Below are 19396 nucleotides of genomic sequence, written 5' to 3' on the forward strand. Positions count from 1 at the left end.
GCGTCGAATGTCCCTACAATTGTGTTACAATATTTTATTTAGTTCATTTCTTTTGTGAACAACACACACCTACCCACAGACTGTAGTAGCATGGCGTACCACCGGTCCCATTCGCAGAAGTTCACGAATTTACCCTTATCAGATAACATCACATCGACCATCACCATTGACGTCATCAATTTCATTTTATACTTTGAACTGCACATCCGGGTAGTACGTCAGGAAAATAACATCCCAATTTATTGAAGACATCGTAGTATCTAGACCCGCTAAAATGCAATTAATTAGAAATGTAGAATATATTGTAAATTATAAACTATAAAACTCTCCTAGTTTCAGAGTAAACGAATTACGAGAAACACACCCTTCTGTGAATGGGTCTGGCATATCGTTATATAATCAATATATACAAGACTGTGATCTATATTTAACTAACACTGATTTAGTTATATTTCTGTTAAACGCTGAATAGTTCAGAAATGAAAAACACAGTTAGTAAACAATTGAATTGAAATTGAAGTTGTTAGATTTGTAACGTTTCGTCAATATTGAAACGAAACGTACCTCCAACTAGATCGGCAAGAGTCTGACGTAGATTGACGTCTGTAAGTTGCTCGACAAGGTCTTCTCCAGCCAACTTGTAATTTGTAAAGAGGTCATCGATGAGACTTTTCCCGTCATTATTATTAGTATATAGTAACAATATGATTTTTTAGTAGTAGAACAGTTATACCCTATCTGGAGTCAAGGGTTATATTTTACAGTCAGCAAAATCAGTATGAAATTGAAAGAATTAACAAATATGAATGACAAACAAAATTAAAACTTTGAACTGAAAATGCTAGTGGCAACATTTTTCACAACTTTACATGCATTTTGTTGAATCACGTCAATTGTCGGCAATGCACACACAATTCATGAAACTAGAAATATTACCTGAGAATATTGAATATTGTATGCAAATTCGTCGGAAAACAATAATTTACGAATAAGTATTCGTATAATAATACATAGTTCCCGTCAAACAATTCGGAGAAAATAAATTAAGAAATGCAATATGGAAATAAGTTTTGTGTTCAGGTAATGATTTATGCAAATTAGCCGCCTTCATAATTCGTAGTCGTACAGCACGTACTAAATACAACGTCAACGATACCGGAGTTATGTGCCCCTGCTGAAGCCTATCAGGTTTTTGTTTTCTTAAAGAAATCAATAAACTGTCGTTTCCTGCAGCTTTCCATACACTAAAAACCCACTGTCACTCTCTTTTAGTCAGAGTGTAGATGTCATTAAATTGTACAGGATTTTTATTTTGCGACCTTCCAGAATTTGTTTGATTCCTTTCTTGGTTGGCCGCACAGCGGCGACGCGATGCGTGTCTGGCAACAATTGCAGAAACGCCTAATTATTCAATTGAACGGAAAACATAGGTTACCACACTTCATTACAAGTTTTCTAATTAATTAATTAATTTACTTCTAACATTTAAAACGATCAGAAACTTTTGGATCAGTTGTATGGAAATGGGACATCAATGCGTCTTTACCAATATTCCCAAGTTGATATTACTTTCAACTGGACTCAAATTAATTTGCAACTAGATGTGTATTATTGCCCCAGCTCGTTAATTAGAGTATTATCTCTCAAAATCGAGTTGTCATAACATGAAACGCGTTTGCTCTCACAATAACTAATGTCAGATTAAATATGATACGTCCTTCACCTAACAAAATGGTGACTTGGACTTCACCTCATAAGGTACTGACCCATTTGAGAAAATATTAGATTTTTTAACTGATTCAAATTTGCCTTTACATTCATTGACCTGATTTTGAATTAAGTTGGACGACTCCTTAAGAACTTTCTTTAATCTGTTGACACCAGGAGTAGGTATGTAACGAAATATTGGAACAAAGTCAGCGACGAATATATTCTAAAACTTGATCCAGGTTATTCAGAACTTCGAGAATCTTTAGAAATTCAGGATCGTCATTTACGAATCTGTTATCAAACGTATGAAATAGCAATTATAACATATCCACTGAGTGCGAATTTTATAGCAATTATAACATATCTATGCCAATTGAGGGGACCGCCCCCTATTTAGGTCAACCTCGTATTTGTTGACTGGTTATGTTACAACAGTGAGTTTGTTGATTTCAATATAATCGAATGATTCCAAGTCGCACACGAAGCAGAATTGCACCAATGAAAACTTTGTGACATTCAGAAGATTGTTTATGACTTGGTTGACATGTTTAATGATTATTATAAACCACTACACCACAATAAAGAGATTCATCGGTAGTAGTAATAGTAACATTGACTTACTTCTTCCCCAAACACATGGAATTAAAGATGTTTTAGCTGTGAACAATTACTCTCTTCGGTGCAAACATTTTCTAAAACCATTTCTGTCAGGATCTGACCCGTTGGAGGTATGAATAAATTATATATTTGCTCACATCCGTTGCGTATAACCTCTTATGCAGACCATATTAGCTGGTCAATAATACACACCAGTTAACGTCAGTTTCAGTCAGACTCTTTATTACTGTTGAATACGTGCAACTATATTCTGCACCACGGATGAATAAGTACATCTGTAACTGGTCTATTGGCGGCGTGATTGGATTACAATGCCAGAGTGAATGCCAAATGAATCTTGATTGTAAAAATATCTCCATATATGTGAGTTGTTTAGTATGCCTGTTAGCTAAATCAGAATAGCGTTATAATTGTTGGTTAAAGTACGTATGAGTGAACACCAACGGTAGCTAGCGGCCTGATTGGTGTCGAGGTTATAGTAACGTTCCCTCCATGGTTTTTAGTCCAAAAGTTCAGGAACAAAAAATGACTGCCAATAATCGCCAAAACAAGGCAGACTGCACTTTTACTTGCAAACTTCACTTTCAAACAAATTCAATTCTAAGTCGACTGAAACGGAAGTAATTAAATAAAAAAACAGCAACGAACCAACAAAACTTTATACACGGTGAAAATAACTGACAAGTACACAACACTACATAGTCAAATCAGTCACAGAAAGATATATGAACCCTATGGTATACATGATGAAATGATATCAGGTGAAAATAATTGTTTAAATATGTTTACCCCGATCATAAATATCCGGAATATATGTAAACAAATATAAAATTGTAAACAGTATCGTTCTAGTTTATTTTCAGAACGGTTCTTGGATGCAGATAGAGCATCTGTCTCATCCAGTTTCATGCCTTTTTCAGCTGTATACCGAGTGTGTATGGGAGAAGCATTTGCAAAAAATAAATGGTTTCTCATTTTCACGTTTTTGTTTCAAAACTACGTATTTAAGGTACCACCTGGAAGAAAAAAGTCGTGTTTAAAGGGACACTGAGTTGGTTTGGTTATGCGATGCGCTTCGTATAAAGTTGTTGCCATTAAAGGAAGCGAATTAATATAAATTCTTGTTGATGAATAGTTTGATTATATTCATACCAGGAACAACGTGTTTCAAAACATGTTGTGATATGCATTAACGTTGCTGCTACTTTTTAACAAGAATTATGGGATATCTCGGCACCAGCTGCAGTGTTAAAGTAAAATATTGCTATCGTTTATATCGTCAACTGCTTTCACCTAAAATTTGTTTTTATTGTAAAACTGAAAATTTCTATTTAGTACTTAATTATTAGTATTTTCAGTATTAAATTCAACTGCTTATAATAGTACATTATTTAGAATTAGTGAAACAAGTAAGCACTACAAGTTACGCACTGTCACTGTAAAAATTGTTTTACCTAAAAATATATAGGAAACGAAAAATACTAATGGTTTTGCCAACCAAATTATTTATAAATGTCTGACAACTGCAGAAACGGAAATACAAATTATTATATGTATCATGGAATATGTTGCTCGAGTGATATAGTGCATCTGGCACATTAAAAGTGATAAAACTATCTCGAGAGGGGGTTCTTTCACTGCTAAAATGAGTTAGACAAGACTATAGTACTGGAAATGAAATAAACATACACCAAAATATCGAGTTAAAGCTCCTGGCTTTAATACCTCTCAAAATAATTACAAGAAATAAAGCACCGAAAATATAATGAAAAAGTCACTAAAATATGGAATTGCTTAAGGAAGTGTGCATTGGTGATAACTCACAGTTCCAGGACGTAGAAATGGACGATAGTCAATTGCTTCTGCAACATAACTTGATGTATCACTTGATTCACAATATCGTAGCAGCAGACACAGGATACAACGTTGAAATGATGGACCCAACTGTCCTCAGTCTGTTCAATTTATAGACATGATTCAGTGACACCACTTGGGTTTCCACATGAGGCAATCAGAATGTCATCTTGCTAACAGCTCAGGCAACTCATAAACGTCCTTTGTTATTCAAATAACAGCACATCTGGTAGATTCCAATTTTCCTTCCAAAGTTGTAAACGCCCCTTTTATGTAAATCACAAGCACACCTGGTAGATTCCAACTGTCTTTCTAGAGTTGAAAACAAGTATGACCTGCCAATCACCGTTTCTTCCCATGATTCTATGCACATTCCTCTTTGCAGGCTTTGAGGTAATATGACAAAACCATAGAATCTTTTTACCTATCCAGGTAGGAGAAATACATTAAACACAGGATTCACTGGAAATAATTTACAGGCATCTCATGTAGTGTAGGTTTCTGATGAAAATATTTTTTAAATATTAATCGATACAATTAATTCGATTTTTCCATACCCAACTGTCATAAAGCACAAATCGCCTTCACAGTAAATTGTGTTCACTTCCACAGTTATGGACGAGAGATAATAATCAGTCTCTCTTATAATTCTTGAAGTACACAAATACACTAGCAAGACAAATATATTATTATGAAACTCGGTGTATCAGTAAATTTTTATCCTAGTATGATTGCTAATTACATTTATGTATTTATCACGCCGAACGTTTCATGGAAACCTTGGTACGGCATATTCGTGTACAGTATGGCTATTTATTATATTTATTGTGACTGTGGTTTTGACGAAAACAGAGAAAACTTAAAAAATATTTTTTTAATTAATGGAGTAATGCATTTTGGTCAGGCGGGCTTACGGTTTGGGATGGTTGGTTGGATGGATGGATGTGGTTGAATTTATGGTCTGTTGCTTGGCTTTGAAGGTGTCTTCTGGGAATCGCAAAGGTGATATTTTAACTTCTCAACAATATTTACACAAGTCACTGCATGTCGTTTATATCATTTATAATAAAACACAAACGCAGAGTTGCACGTTCTGAGGCACAATTGTACATCAACGCAGAGTAGTGAGCCGTACTGAACCGATCTGTCGTCCACTCTGTCTTCGACCCAACCCTCGTTGACCGTTTACTCTGCATTCTGTTCCCACAGTACTCTCTCACTCTTAAACAAAATTTCTGACTTATGGACTTCAACTCAGAGAAGTGTAGCCAATATCGTAATATGGCTCAAACTGTCATTGAAAATGCAAATCATTTGGTTTTCCAATGATGCCATTTGGTCTAGCATTAGCCATATTGGTATATTGCATTTAGTAACTAATTTGACAATTAATACCCCAGTTCATTGTATTCATTGTGCTTTGTTTTAGGAATAATATTCAATATTATAATACTTTTTGATTATTATGTCATATGGCAACTTTTATTTGATTGGAAAGTTTATATAAAACACCATGAAATTAGGTCGACCAATTCTAATAATCAGAATTACCACAATTTGACAAAAGCACTAAACAAAATATAACAAATCCAAAGTCGAGACATAATGTAGCACCTGCAAGGAAACAAGACGCACCATACGAGGTAATAATGACGACTTTGTGAACATACATTTAATATATTATTGTTATTTCCATTCACATGAATAATTAAATAATGTTTATACTTACACTGCCATGATTTGTATTGTATTTGTGCATGGTGCGAATAAAATACTTTTTCATTTCAAATCTTAGACATTCCAGATATCACAAGAGTTCATAAGACCGATATTCCAAAAATTTTAATTCCAAAATGTTGTATAATTGAAAAGCAGGTCTAGCGTTCTACTATACAATACTTTCATGTGATATATTAATGATGTTTTCGAGATGTATGCAAGGTTTGCCACTCAATATCAAGAATATAACATTATTACAAGTTCATGCTATTTAGGTGTGGTCTACAACACACAGGTCACTTTTTGTTCTATTTGAACTTACACAATTAACTCAGGAATGTGGAATCAATTCAGTGAGTCTCACATAGTCCTTTCATCGTTGTTTTTGATCGAAACACCATATGAAACTATTGCATGTGTTATATTCCGTATCAAATTGTTTGTGATGGTATTTCAGAATTGAATTCTACAGTAAAATATTTTTAACACAATGTTTTGTTATCTAAATGTGTTGACTTATTGGTAAACAAATCAAAACAGCACGTCATTTATTGGACTTGATAACACATACTTCAAATCTAGCATAAACACAGCATGAATTTCTGGAACAGAGTTGCGACATCTAACTTATACATTTGTGTATCTTTTCTCTTAGAAGAAAGCAACAGCAAATTTAATTAGCCTCGCCAGTTTATTTGTTTGTTTTGGCCTCTGAACTCTTTATATCGCATCAAGTGCTGGTTATCGTTATCTTCCTATTTGCAAGAAACCTCTAGTCCAGATATCTTCAATGAATACTGTTGTTGTATTTAGTATAAAACATACAACAACCAATATATAAGCAACAGTATAAAAAAAGCCAACAAGTTTGAACATTCCTGAATAATCACACATATTTTTATTAGAAACAGACATAACAATCAAAAACATTAGATCAATGTGTTAATTTCGACCACCGTTTCATATTTAAGATTAAAGTTTAAAGAGGTCTGAAATTTCCTAAATTGAATGTTATGTTCTTATCAGTCATTTACAATTACAGTTATTTAAAGCTAGTTTTCTTTTTGCAAACAAAACATATTGTTATAATAGAAATAAATATCTTATACTTACAACTGCGAATTTTGCATGGATATTACGTCACATTAAAATAATTTCCAATATTTTGATATGAGCGTTTATAACAAATTACATGAAAGGTCAGGTCCCTTAGTCCATAGGAGACCATTCATTCATTCGCTCAGATAGTATAAGTAAAGTACTAGACTGGGTAGCCGCATTTTACTACATCAGATAAAAACGACTGTTGTAGTTCCATCTTGCACGTCAGCGTTATACTGATTAGCACACGGAAATCGTGTCATAGACATAGCACTGAGCCTGTGCTCGATTTAATTCATGCTGTTCAAACAAAGGTTCAAACATGTAGTTTAGGGGCCACTCTCTTGAAATGTTTTTTTCTGATCAAATGTATAAAAATTCGGAAATATTTTAAACGTCTTGTGATAATCATAAATATACTCAAAATTAGTAGAATGTGAAATCTAGTGACTCAAGTTTACATACTGTAGATTTTTTTAAATGTATGATAATTAAAATGTTCATTTGCTTCTACCAATGGCAATGACTTCATAGGGACAACATCTTATGATCTGCGCGACGCAATGCGGCTCTAAACACGGCTTCTTGCCGCCAGCTGGCACCTTGAACGTGTACTGTTGAAATATACTTATAAAAAGGAGAAACAGTTCATTCTTTGCCAATGCTTCTCCCATACACACTCGGCGTCCACCTGAAAAGGGCATGTAACCATCTAGTTTAGGAAGCATCGCTCTATCGGAATCTAAGAATCTTTCTGAAAATAAAACACACAAATAGAATGCACTAATGTTTGAATTATAACGTATTGGTATTTGGCTCCTCCGATGGTAAAATCTGCGATTTTTTGACATCATAAATACAAATGATTTCTGTGATGTTGTTGAAACGGGGACACAAGACATGTTTTTGTCTCTAAAATAATGTTCCATTTTCTACCTACCATAATATACGCAATGACGTGGGAGAATGGGCAGATACTTGTGATTCAAATTTCACTCGCGTGTCTTCAGTCTTTCCCCAATGATATATCGGCGGCCGTGTTATATTGCAATTATTTAATTGCAATGGATAAGGGCATCCTGTCACATAAGAGAACATAGCAAACTGTTCAAATCACTTTACCTGGACGAAACTCTTCTGGTTTGTCCCAATGTTTCTCATTCATATGGACATTCCACAGGTTACACCAAATCCATGTGTCCTTTGGTATTGCGTACCCACCTGTATTATAATGGGTCATTAAAAATAGCACAGTCCACGTTTAGTCTATTGTTGTAAGCAAAATACCAGACATTCTAATGTAAGGTTTGAATATGTGTGAAATATTTGTTGTATTCAATTGTAGGACCAATTCAAATGTGTAATTACTGTTAGTAGGATTACATCATTCGAAATGGCATAAATGCTTGACTCATTTAGCTACCTTTAACTCGATCATTAAGCAAAAGCATTTGCATATGCATGACATGATGAAAAAGGTCGAATAAAGCCTTCAAACTTGGCAACCATTTTTTTACTTTTTTTCAGACGTGATTTCAATTCAAATACAAATTCAAAGGTCAAGGCATGTGTTTTACTTATGTTCAGTATAAAACTACAAGTGGAAAATACTGAAGGCCTCAAATTAGCAGATACAACATAAAACTGTTTCAGTGCGGGTTGTAGGTTTCAGGTGTAACATGGTCGTAAATACGTGACGAATACATTAGGTTATGATTTACTATAAGTCAGAAATGCATTTCCATTATAGCATTTCGTCATCTCAAAATACCTGCAATAACAAATGTCTGTCAACTTGCAAATTTCAATTTCGTGAAATAAGCATTTGCCGGCGAATACACACTCAGCAGGGGTAATCCACTATATTGTACATAAATTGGGGTTTTAATATATATTTAGTATATATTTATACAAATAATGCAAAACATACCTACAGACGTATCCACTGTAGTAGTATGAGGTATGGCAAATGGTACAACTGTTCTTATTCGCAAGAGCTCGTGAATAACGGCTTCACAGTACGGTAGTTTGCCCTTATCAGATAACAGCGGCAGACGATCATCACCAATGACGTCATCAATTTCTCTCTGTACCTTGGACTGCACGTCAGGGTAATACGTTAGGTAAGCAACAGCCCAATTTAGCGCGTTGATCGTGGTGTCTAATCCCGCTAAATATGAGTTAGCCAAAACATACTAATTACCATAGTACTACAACGTGCAACGTATGTTGTTGTGTATGATACGTTTAATATGCCATGTCTATATTGTTATATTGTTAGTTCAGGTACTTGGCATGGTGCAGTGTCCAGATGAAATAAGAAGCGAATAGAAAAATTTGATTTGCTGTTAAATATGAATATGACAATACAATCTATTGATACAATGGCAACATAATTACAAAACATTGAAATATAAAGATCATAATATAAAGTTGATAAAATAAATTCACAACAATGGTGAAATAAAAAGACAAAATAAAATAATAACATAACGATGGTGAAAAAACAATAAAACAATATGAAATAGTATTTAAACAATTGTTAATTTTAGCACATAATCCTGAAATAGCATAGAATTTGCAATCGTTCGCGTAATCGGGATGACATTGTTTTTTAATATTTTGCTACAGTGTTATTACGCGTGTTTGTAGATGTCACTAAACCTACCCCTCCAAATATTAGCTAGTATTCATGATGAACTGAACAATCATACTGAAGCTTTATTTTCACGCAACAGTTTGGTATCAAAGGAAAAGAAAAAAGAAAAAGAAACAAAGTAAAATAGCTCGCCGTAGAGCACCATTTACACAAAAGACACGTTACGGCAGTTATATATGTCAAGACGTATCATGTTACTAAGTATTGTGATCACAATAACTATTATAACTCATCTTATTACAAGTAGTACTGTTTCACAACGTCTTTATGTGCATCTGATACATCGTAATGAATCACATTCTGCATTTATAGATATTAGTTTTGTTTTACGTAATATTCTCAGAACTATTTTTGTTCAAATAGTTCTAATTACTCGCATTTCACATAACCGAATTTCCTGTGTGAATACTAATATTAAACGTACCTGCGAATATATCAGACACAGTCTGGCGTAGATTGACGTCTGTAAGTTGTATGGTACGATCTCCTCCAGCCAACTCGGCTTCACGCTGAATTGATAAGATGTCATCAATAAGACTTTCCACATCTTTATCACCTGTATATATTGATAACAATATTCAAATTTAATTCAAATTGTTTTAGTGGTCGATGCACATACGCGGAAGTATCATAGGACTAAAGACGATAAATCTATAAAAGCATTTCAATTTTCGACATTGTGAAATCTTTTTTTTAATGGAAAAAAATAATGCAGTAATTTTATCACGTAAAATTATATTTATTAAAGTTGAATAGAGGACTCTATCGAATAAGCCTAGCTGCTGAATTAACCAATGCAAAGGTCAAATAGAAGAAACTGACAACACTGACAATGTAGTAATATATTTCACAATAGCTTTACATACATCGGGTTCAATCATGTGAATATGTAACCAAAAATACCGCCAGAAAATAAAAATCATCTTACCTTTTCCAAGCTTGGCTTTATGTTCATCAATCTGACGTTGAATTATTGTTAACCATTCTTTCAGAAGTGTTTTAACTTCAATGTGACCAGGGGTAGATATATAACGGAATATTGGAACAAAGTCAGCTGCTAGTCCATTCCCAAATGATTCATTCACGTCATTCATGACTCCCATTATTTTCAGAAGTTCAGGGTCATCATACTCGTATCTGTTATAACATACATTACGACGATGAAGCACAAATACCTCTAACAACTATTCTAGAGTACTACATCCTTTAGTTTCACGTCTTGTCCCAAAGTCTCGTTTTGGTATGTGTTTTGCAACTAATGTGTAACTATGTTACTACAACAACATAGCTGTCAGTGTTACATTTGCCGGAACTGATTTATCTCACATTAGGCCGCATATCGCTATTGCATCGCTGTTGCATTTCATCCGATTTAAAAAAGTGAAGCGTGCATATAAGAAGAGGAACAATATAATTAAACAGAATAAAAAAAACAGATACAGTACAATGATGTAAATAAATGTTAGTCACATCATCGACTTACCTTTTTCCAAAACACATGGAAGCTATAATATTACCTACAAGCAGGAAAAGTAATGGTTTCGGAAGGAATGGCTTTCCATTGTTTTGGGCGACAGCTCTCTGGAAAGTAGGAAATGCTTCACGTCGTATAAGAGATTCCAGCTTTTCGCCGCTCGCATAATTTCTAAATGAAAACAAAAATGATCACTAATGGTAATAAATATTCGATACATGTTACGTAGAATGAATGCAGTACCAATACCAGTACAAATGTTAGCTGCTTAACAAAAAAACATTTGCTTTAATCATTTATGGTCGGTTTAAATCGGGGGTGATTCAATACACCACAAGTCGTGTACCGATAGATTGAATCTATGTAAATACAAACAATGGAGGATACAAATCTTATAAACTCACCTAATGGCTTGATGTCCTATTTTTCGCTGCAGTTTCCACTTAGCAGTGAAGTTACCAAATAAAATATTTTGACTCTCTTCTGCCATTAGACTTGACACTGTAACGTTTTGTAAAAAAAAATGTACGTGACCATTCACTCTGACTTGTGTGCTTCACTCGGGGTAATCGTTCAAAAAAATGCGAATTTATGATTGGTTGGATGGTTGAGTAAAAATCAAGACGCACGCTTATGCGTGGAAAATATATTTAAGCCGCTGTCATTATATCATAAAGAAGAAGAAATCTCCGGAAAAGACTTATCGCTTTGAAGGATTTCAATCGTGCTACAAACAGTGGTTTCATTGTTATTTGCCTCATACTGTATGGTTATTTACTTCGTGTACGTCGATATGATCGTTGTGATAAGTACTGCGAATAAAAACTGATAAATCACATGTGGCTGTTTTAAAACGTTAGTGACTATCTCATACGAGCACACACATAAAGCTACAGCAGAAAAAAAATATCCAAGACGGTAAACTAATTTATTTCAATTATTTAGTCTTAACTGGACAACATTCGTAGCACAAAGGTCATTTAACAGATTTAAATTCATATTGTGGTGTAAGGCAGATAAAATCGCGCATATACCGGAATTGGGCACAAGGGATACGTGCGGCAGACCTGTATTTCGTGGAAAAATACTTTTCAAATCCTAAAAATTTAAAAATTTTAAAAACTATATGAAATATATTTTCGCATTGTTGATTTAATGCCTCAAATTGAAAACATCGAGGCTTTTAGGTTAATTGACTTACATGAATAAAAATATGGTCTCCCAGCAAAATCATTCTGTTTCTTCACCAATGCTTCTTTAATAACATCTAAGGAGTTGAGTACAATCACAGGCTGACTGCCAATCTTCATTGTAAATACATCTCCATATTCCTTACCATAGTTTACAAGAGTTAGGTGGGGATCGTTCACCAAATCTAATAGACATAGTTAAACCTGATTAAATATTGTATGTATATTAGTCAGCTCGTTGGACGCAAAACAATTTATAATTATGTATACCCGGAGATTTTGTTACTGAAAATGAGTTCAATATACCCCACTTATGAATATGATGGATGCACCATTGGAAATATTTTGCTACTTTCACAGGCTTCGAATGACCGCCATTGTGAATGTTATCAGCTTATTTTCTGGTACACTGATGTTTATCTGTATTTACAGCCATATAATGTTCGCTTCTACTGATGTGTGATCTTTTCATCTTGTTGCTATCAACTTTATTATCAATATTGTAGCCATGTCCAAACTTCTTCATCATCTTCCTCATACATGTTTACACATACCTGCCTCACCCACCAGCGTTTTTAAGTATATATTGTGATAAACTTTTACAATTCATAATAGATGAATATACAATTCAATGAAAAAATATATGAATATGTGTGAATTTTTGTGAATATCTCAATGACGAAAACAAACTTAAAAAGAAAGCGATACTTTCATAATTAAAATTATCTGTTAATGTGTTATGAATTGTAGTATTGATACTACTACTAACATTTTCACATTGACAAATATATGTTGAGCTAAACTTTCTATAGAGTAGAATCTCAAATAAGTCATATTATTGAACATTTGGCAGCTACGATAATATGGTTCACCAGTCAGTATTATGGGCGCATTCGAATTTCAATTTGGAAGGTAAAAGGAATAACGTCATGAGGTGCAATCATTGTGTGCAATATACTCACCCAATATAGAACCAATAAACGGGTATCCAATTGGTCCAGGTGGAAACCCAGATGGTTTGCGTAAACTGAACAATCCATATGTTATGATAAACACCAACAACAGTAAAATAACATTAGTTGGAGTGTTAAAAATATCAAAGATATTATGCAGGATATAAGTAATCATGATTATGATTTGAATCTGAAAACAAAATAAATAGTGTACTTTATTTAATGGCGAATGGATATTCATGAGAGAACATTGTCATAGAGTAGGAGAACGACTGCAGTTCCAAATAAAAGTATTCTAGCTTTTGTGACTAATGTGATCGTCGTGCGCAACACATGTTTCTGTGAAAAAAATGCCGAATGTGGTCGTATTTTGTTGGCGAATGGACTTATGTTACCTAAACACATCGACTGGCAAGTTTGGGACTGTTTTACAATTTAAACAAATTTTAAACAAAGTTTGCGTTTCTTCTTGTTCCCTCTCACGATATTTGCTCTCAATGAAATCTTAGTACACATTTATTTCACACAGAGATGACTTTATATCATTAACACATAATAGGAGAGTAGTACTGGAACATATGTTTTGGTTTGTCTTGTTGAGTTGGTTTTGATTGGAAACTGATTTAAATTTGAAAGTAAATGTAGAGTCTCCGTCGGGGCGCATTTCGTCCGTTCGTTCAGACATGATTCCCGAAAATGTCTCCATCAACCACATTCAAATTTACACAAACATTACATATCATTGGATACATACATCTGATCTGAATAAAAATGGCCGAATGTTGGTCATTTTGATGTTTCATTAAAATCAGGCAATTCTGCCACCCGGAACTTGACCTTGCTCGTTCAAGGCTAGATTTTGTTCAAACATGGTACATATATTTGGTATTATGGTAACCCATGAACGTCATTTTGTTTCCTAGATAGACGAATAAACGTGGTTCCGGGGATATGACTCAGACATGCCTTGATCAATCAAGTTCAAATATTTTTCTATATACGCCATATATCTTGTAAATATGCAGGTATATATGATTTAGTATTAAATTCTAATGGTTGAATGGCGGTAATTTTAATGTTGAAATTAAAAAAAACAAGCAAAAAAAAAAAAAACGATCTTGATTGTGTAAAGATTATTTTTCGTAGATTTTCGTCGATTCAGTATACGTTTGAAATTTTTTTTAGGAATCTCAATACATTCAGAGAGTCTATTTCGTTTTCCACAATTACTACGTCTATATCGGGTTACCAGGAAACACGACGAATGCCTTAACGGAAAATTGAACACATGTGATAAAAACACAGGTTATACTTGCCCTACATATCACTATGTAACATAAGAATTAGTGACGTAATATGGACGTATGCCGTAACACTTTAACATCTTACAGATGAAACGACAATAAAAAACAAGTTCGAAGCGTGAAAGAACAAGTTATTTTTAGATTGGGAACTAACAAACATAATGGAGGATGTAATATGTTTACGTCATTTCCGCTTGCAATATATATTTTATGTAGTCGTGCATGCTTTGTTCGATTTTTCTACGATCTCTCACTCTATTCATTTCTACTAATGAGATATGATAGCTTGTCAGAAAAGTTATCTTCAATACTAAGACGACGATTACCAGCTACCATTTTCTAAACATGGCATTAAAGATGGGCGCCACATTTAGTACATATTTTCAGATCGGTCGCGTTTATTATCTTAATACAATACAGACGATAACAATTAGCTATAGTGTACATAGCACCCACACGAGAGACTGCGATCGACCCAACAGCTTTGTTCAGCAGTTTATTCTGAGCGTGACTCTCCAACCCTGAAATACAATGTACTTGCATTGCATATAAACAACAACTCGCCACAACACAAACAGCATAGTTGTGTTTACTCGCGTAGACTACACTGCACTTGTATCACAATCTGCGACACGATCACGCCATCTCTAGATACCACTGTATACTATATTACTCACCTTTCAACAGATTAGCGATGCTGCTATTAAATGAAGAACTGTTTTAAACTAGCTACACTGTTCGGAGTCGCAATGCGCAGTGACCAATTGCGCACAAATAACCTTCAAATGACCTTGCAGGTATTGTAAATAGCACACTGAGTTCATTTAATTTCAGTGAGTATAAATGTTATACATCAACAAACGAATAGTACACAATAACACAGAAAAAATAAATTCAATTCAGACGTGCCCGAAACAGTTCAAGCAACAAAAAACAGATAAAGTTCGAACTGACCCACTTATGTCATGTGACACGAGCCTTTGTAGTCGTGCTTATTTGCGTCTGAGGTCATTAATGAGTTGTAGAGTAATGCAGTGTTACAGTACAGTACCAGTACAACAGATGAATTTTGGTCTTAACACCAATCAGTGAATCACACAAGCCGTGATTTCTAATTTATATTTAACTAGAACCAAAAACAAACGCTGATCGTTTTGTGTCGGGAACCCTCGCACAGACATTGTGTGTATACTTGCAATGACGCCATCTACGCCAGGAACATAATATGACAATATGAATATCTCAATGTTGCCAGGCATCGAAATTAACTATTTTCATATAATTATGTAACCTTGTTTCATTAAACTTGCGAAATTACTTTTCTTGACATTATTTGACTGATACGTGTTAATTACATTGTGATAGTTATATATATTTATAATTATATACCACCCAACACTAATCATAAGGAGAATGTGATGTTAGCAGTGATTATTGAACACACTTACCATGGAAACACAGAAATATTTTGAAAATGTATTCATTAAGTTTAATTTGAAGACATTACTATCTTTTTAGGTGACCTTGGCTTGTCTCAAATTACCATATATTAACATAACCTGTTCTTGTTGTTCGTAAACCCTGCTTCTTTCCTGAATACAGAAACCATGTTACAACCCAATGTAGGAATTTCAAAGAGTTTGACTACAAATGCAGAACTATATTAAGAATTATCGACAACGAAATGTATTTAATATGCTCGATAAACAATACAGTGGTACTTTTTAGTCCGATTTTGAATATTCATGATGTAATTTCTGAGTGTCAGTTTTGGAAATCCCGTTTAGGCATACAGCTATATTTAAGTTAAGTGATGCAATGTAAATGATGAATTTTTGAGTGAATTGCTTTTTCTTATGGCGTTTCTCTAAAATGGGATAGTACTTATTTATATGATGAAAGTCAATTATTAACATCGATGGCGTAAATGTCATGGGATGTTAATAGTCGTTTTGGTGTTCTACAAAGTTCAATTTTAGGAGAGTATTTTAATTGTGTTCGTAGAAATAGTATCAGTCGGCATCATCGCACTGGTGAATTATGGGTAGCCAGTGGCTGTAGTTCATGAATTGAAGTGTCAAACTCTACCTTTGTAACAGGACAACCAGTTCTTCTAAATTTGAATTCAGACTGTTAAACGCCGGATTCTTCTATGATACTACCATGGATCTGCTCGCCAAATTTCAGAGTCACTCAAAGCGTAAATCTCGATGACATCCAATAACCACGCTGTCTTAGGTTTAAATACTAATACATTCAATCATAATTTTCCATAGCATATTTCAACAGTTTTGGAACATTATATATTTTCTCTCAAAAGTCAAAGAATTCCACAATCTCGGAAAAGGCAAAGTGTTTATCGGAATGATCACACATACACGGCATCCAGCTAAAAATGGTATGTAACCATCTATTTTAGGTAGCATTTAGATGCACATGCTATGGTTTCTAAGATCTTGCTGAAAGCAAGACGTGTAGTTGTCTTTCAAATAATGTTCCATATTTTCCCAACATCGCGTCCACAGTTCCTAATAACGTGGCCGCAATGACGTGAGGGAATAGACGAATGTTTGTTGCAAAAATATCATTCACGTGTCTTCAGTCGTTCTCCAATGATATAAGGGCGGCCAAGATGTATTGCAATTGTGTAAATTGGAGAGGATAAGGGCATACTGTCGAATAAGAGAACGTTACAAACTGTTGGAATCACTTTAACTGGAAATCACTTTTTCTGGTTCTTCCCAATGTTTTTTATTCAAATGGACATTCGATAGGTTAAACCAAATCTATGTATACTTCGGTACTGCATATTCCATGTATTATATTGGGCCATCCAAAATGACACCTGAAAATAACAACTATAAAATAAGTCTACGTTGAGCCTCTTTTTGCAAAGTGATTTGTGTAATCCAATAGCAGCACTCTAAAGTGAGTGTGATAAAAAAATCATTCATTCAATTTCAGGTAAAACAATCAATTTAAATGCGTCAGTAGAAAATCATTAAAGATACTGTTGGTATTTTGACGATTTTAGCATTGAAATGACCGCCATTATGCTATCTTGAACTCGATTATGAAATACAACCATTGTATAGAAGAAAATGTAAAGGAAAGGGAAGGTATAACGTCAAACGTGGCACATGTATCTCACACAATTTCCCTTCAAATACATGAAGTCAAAGTTTAAAGCTATAGCATGAAGCTGGATGGTTGATTGACCTAGATATAAACAAAATAAAAAAATTATGTCATTTGTTAGACCCCAATATCTGCCATCAACCCAGCTGTCGAAATGATTTTTTGGAACAGAGATGCCTCATCTTTCTTCATAATGTGCGCCAAACATTAATTAAGCTTCTTCTGTTATTTGGCGCAAAACTATTCATAACGTATCAGATTATTACCGTTACCTCTGGCCCAGATATGCCAATGAACAAAGTAAAAGTTGCACAAAAGCGTCAATTCCCCAATACATATTTTTATTCTGAACATGGAATAGAATATTTGTCATGACAATCAAAAAATTAAATAAATGGGTTATTAATTTTGACTACCGTTTCAAGTGTTCCTACATTTTAATAGAATAATTAGACAAACATGTTGATTAACAGATAAATAGAGTGTGATGATGATATCTGCCTTTTATTTACAATCATAGTTATTCAAATCGATTTTGTATTACTTTTATACTAGAAAAAAACAGTATATACAACTAAGAATTCTGCATGGATACTGCGACGCGATAGAATAATTCCATGTTGATATAACCACTTATAACAAATTGGAAGAAAGGTTGGGTCCTCCAATCTGACTGTATTCGTGTTATATCGATACTTGAGATAATATAATATAAAAAATATGATTGGAAAGTATGTCAACAAATTAAGTAAAAACAGGTCGGAAATAGTGCAAATATTTCTATATTTAGAAAAACATTTTAAAAGGTCAGTTAGCCTATAATATATTAGTAAACTACATCAGAAAAAGCGGCTTTAAATTTTCAACCATGCACTACAGAGTTATACTGTTATTTGGGAAGCATGTGGAAAACGTGAGACCCCGCCATCGTTCACCGGGTATGTTTTGAACAAATCTTTTGCTAAAGCTATGTTTGCTTAGTCACTGGTGACAAATATTTGATTTTATGGACAAAGATTTCGATATAGAAATTATACTCTGTTCGATCTACTTTTTAGAAAAAAAAAATGGAAACTGAGATAAAAGATTTTTCCCACACCATTTCCAAATATTATGAACACCCTGAGACCAACCAGTATATGTAGCCTCACCGGTGTATTCAGTATTGTATGATTGTGCTATAGTCATGTACGTCTACTACACACTTTAATTCAAGAATGGCTCAGAGAAAAAACACTTGTAGTATACTTGTATGTATGCATTTATGTGAATGGGTAATGAATGACCAATTGTGTTTTTAATTTAAACAGTACTAACATCGTTTGTTAAATGGTTGTGTATTTCATCTGCTCATTTGTAATTAGATTTGTATTATTGGAAACAACTTGAGTATTTTGACAAATTTGAGTCAAAATATGGTTCTCGTAACTATGCTGATGGAAACCTTACTAACATTATAATTATAAAGGTTGTTATACTTTACTACAGAAACCTCTTGTCCAATGTAGCTATAACTATAACCAAATCCTACCAAAGTGGGACGTTTGTGCCATATACCCACTGAACAAATTAACAACACATAAATACGTAATTTACTGGTTGAACATAATAACATGGAGAAACAAATGTACTGGTAGTTTTTGCAATGGAAAAGCAGAACGAGCCCGAATAGTTTT

At 33.9% G+C, this 19396-nt stretch overlaps 1 protein-coding gene across 2 annotated transcripts; it reads right to left on the bottom strand.

The window, feature by feature from the left end:
• Positions 1–6776: 6776 nt before the first annotated feature.
• LOC144345425 (cytochrome P450 1A5-like) lies at positions 6777–15349 on the bottom strand. Of its 2 annotated transcripts, XM_078006867.2 has the most exons (10): positions 15260–15349; positions 13288–13468; positions 12337–12510; positions 11540–11636; positions 11145–11306; positions 10590–10798; positions 10086–10217; positions 8933–9172; positions 8125–8223; positions 6777–7756 (listed from the first exon to the last, which is right to left on the bottom strand). In XM_078006867.2, exons 2-10 carry the CDS (start codon positions 13451–13453, stop codon positions 7503–7505), a joined length of 1533 nt encoding a protein of 510 aa, XP_077862993.1. In that variant the 5' UTR covers positions 13454–13468; positions 15260–15349; the 3' UTR covers positions 6777–7502. The 2 variants fall into 2 exon arrangements, with proteins under 2 accessions (XP_077862993.1, XP_085364759.1); XM_085508633.1 differs by lacking the exons at positions 13288–13468; positions 15260–15349 and adding an exon at positions 11914–11947 and having other exon boundaries at positions 12337–12503.
• Positions 15350–19396: the final 4047 nt, after the last annotated feature.

The sequence above is a fragment of the Saccoglossus kowalevskii genome, chromosome 15 (assembly GCF_978046115.1).
Source record: "Saccoglossus kowalevskii chromosome 15, keSacKowa6.1, whole genome shotgun sequence".
Classification (NCBI taxonomy): Eukaryota; Metazoa; Hemichordata; class Enteropneusta; family Harrimaniidae; genus Saccoglossus; species Saccoglossus kowalevskii.

Bases quoted from the DNA above. Each gene is read 5' to 3' on its own strand.
- LOC144345425 (XM_078006867.2), bottom strand. From the start codon at position 13,453: ATGATTACTTATATCCTGCATAATATCTTTGATATTTTTAACACTCCA. The intron at 12,511-13,287 runs GTGAGTATATTG...TATGTCTATTAG, and splicing joins GTTTATTGGTTCTATATTGG to ATTTGGTGAACGATCCCCAC. The intron at 11,637-12,336 runs GTAAGTCAATTA...AAAACGTTACAG, and splicing joins GAGACCATATTTTTATTCAT to TGTCAAGTCTAATGGCAGAA.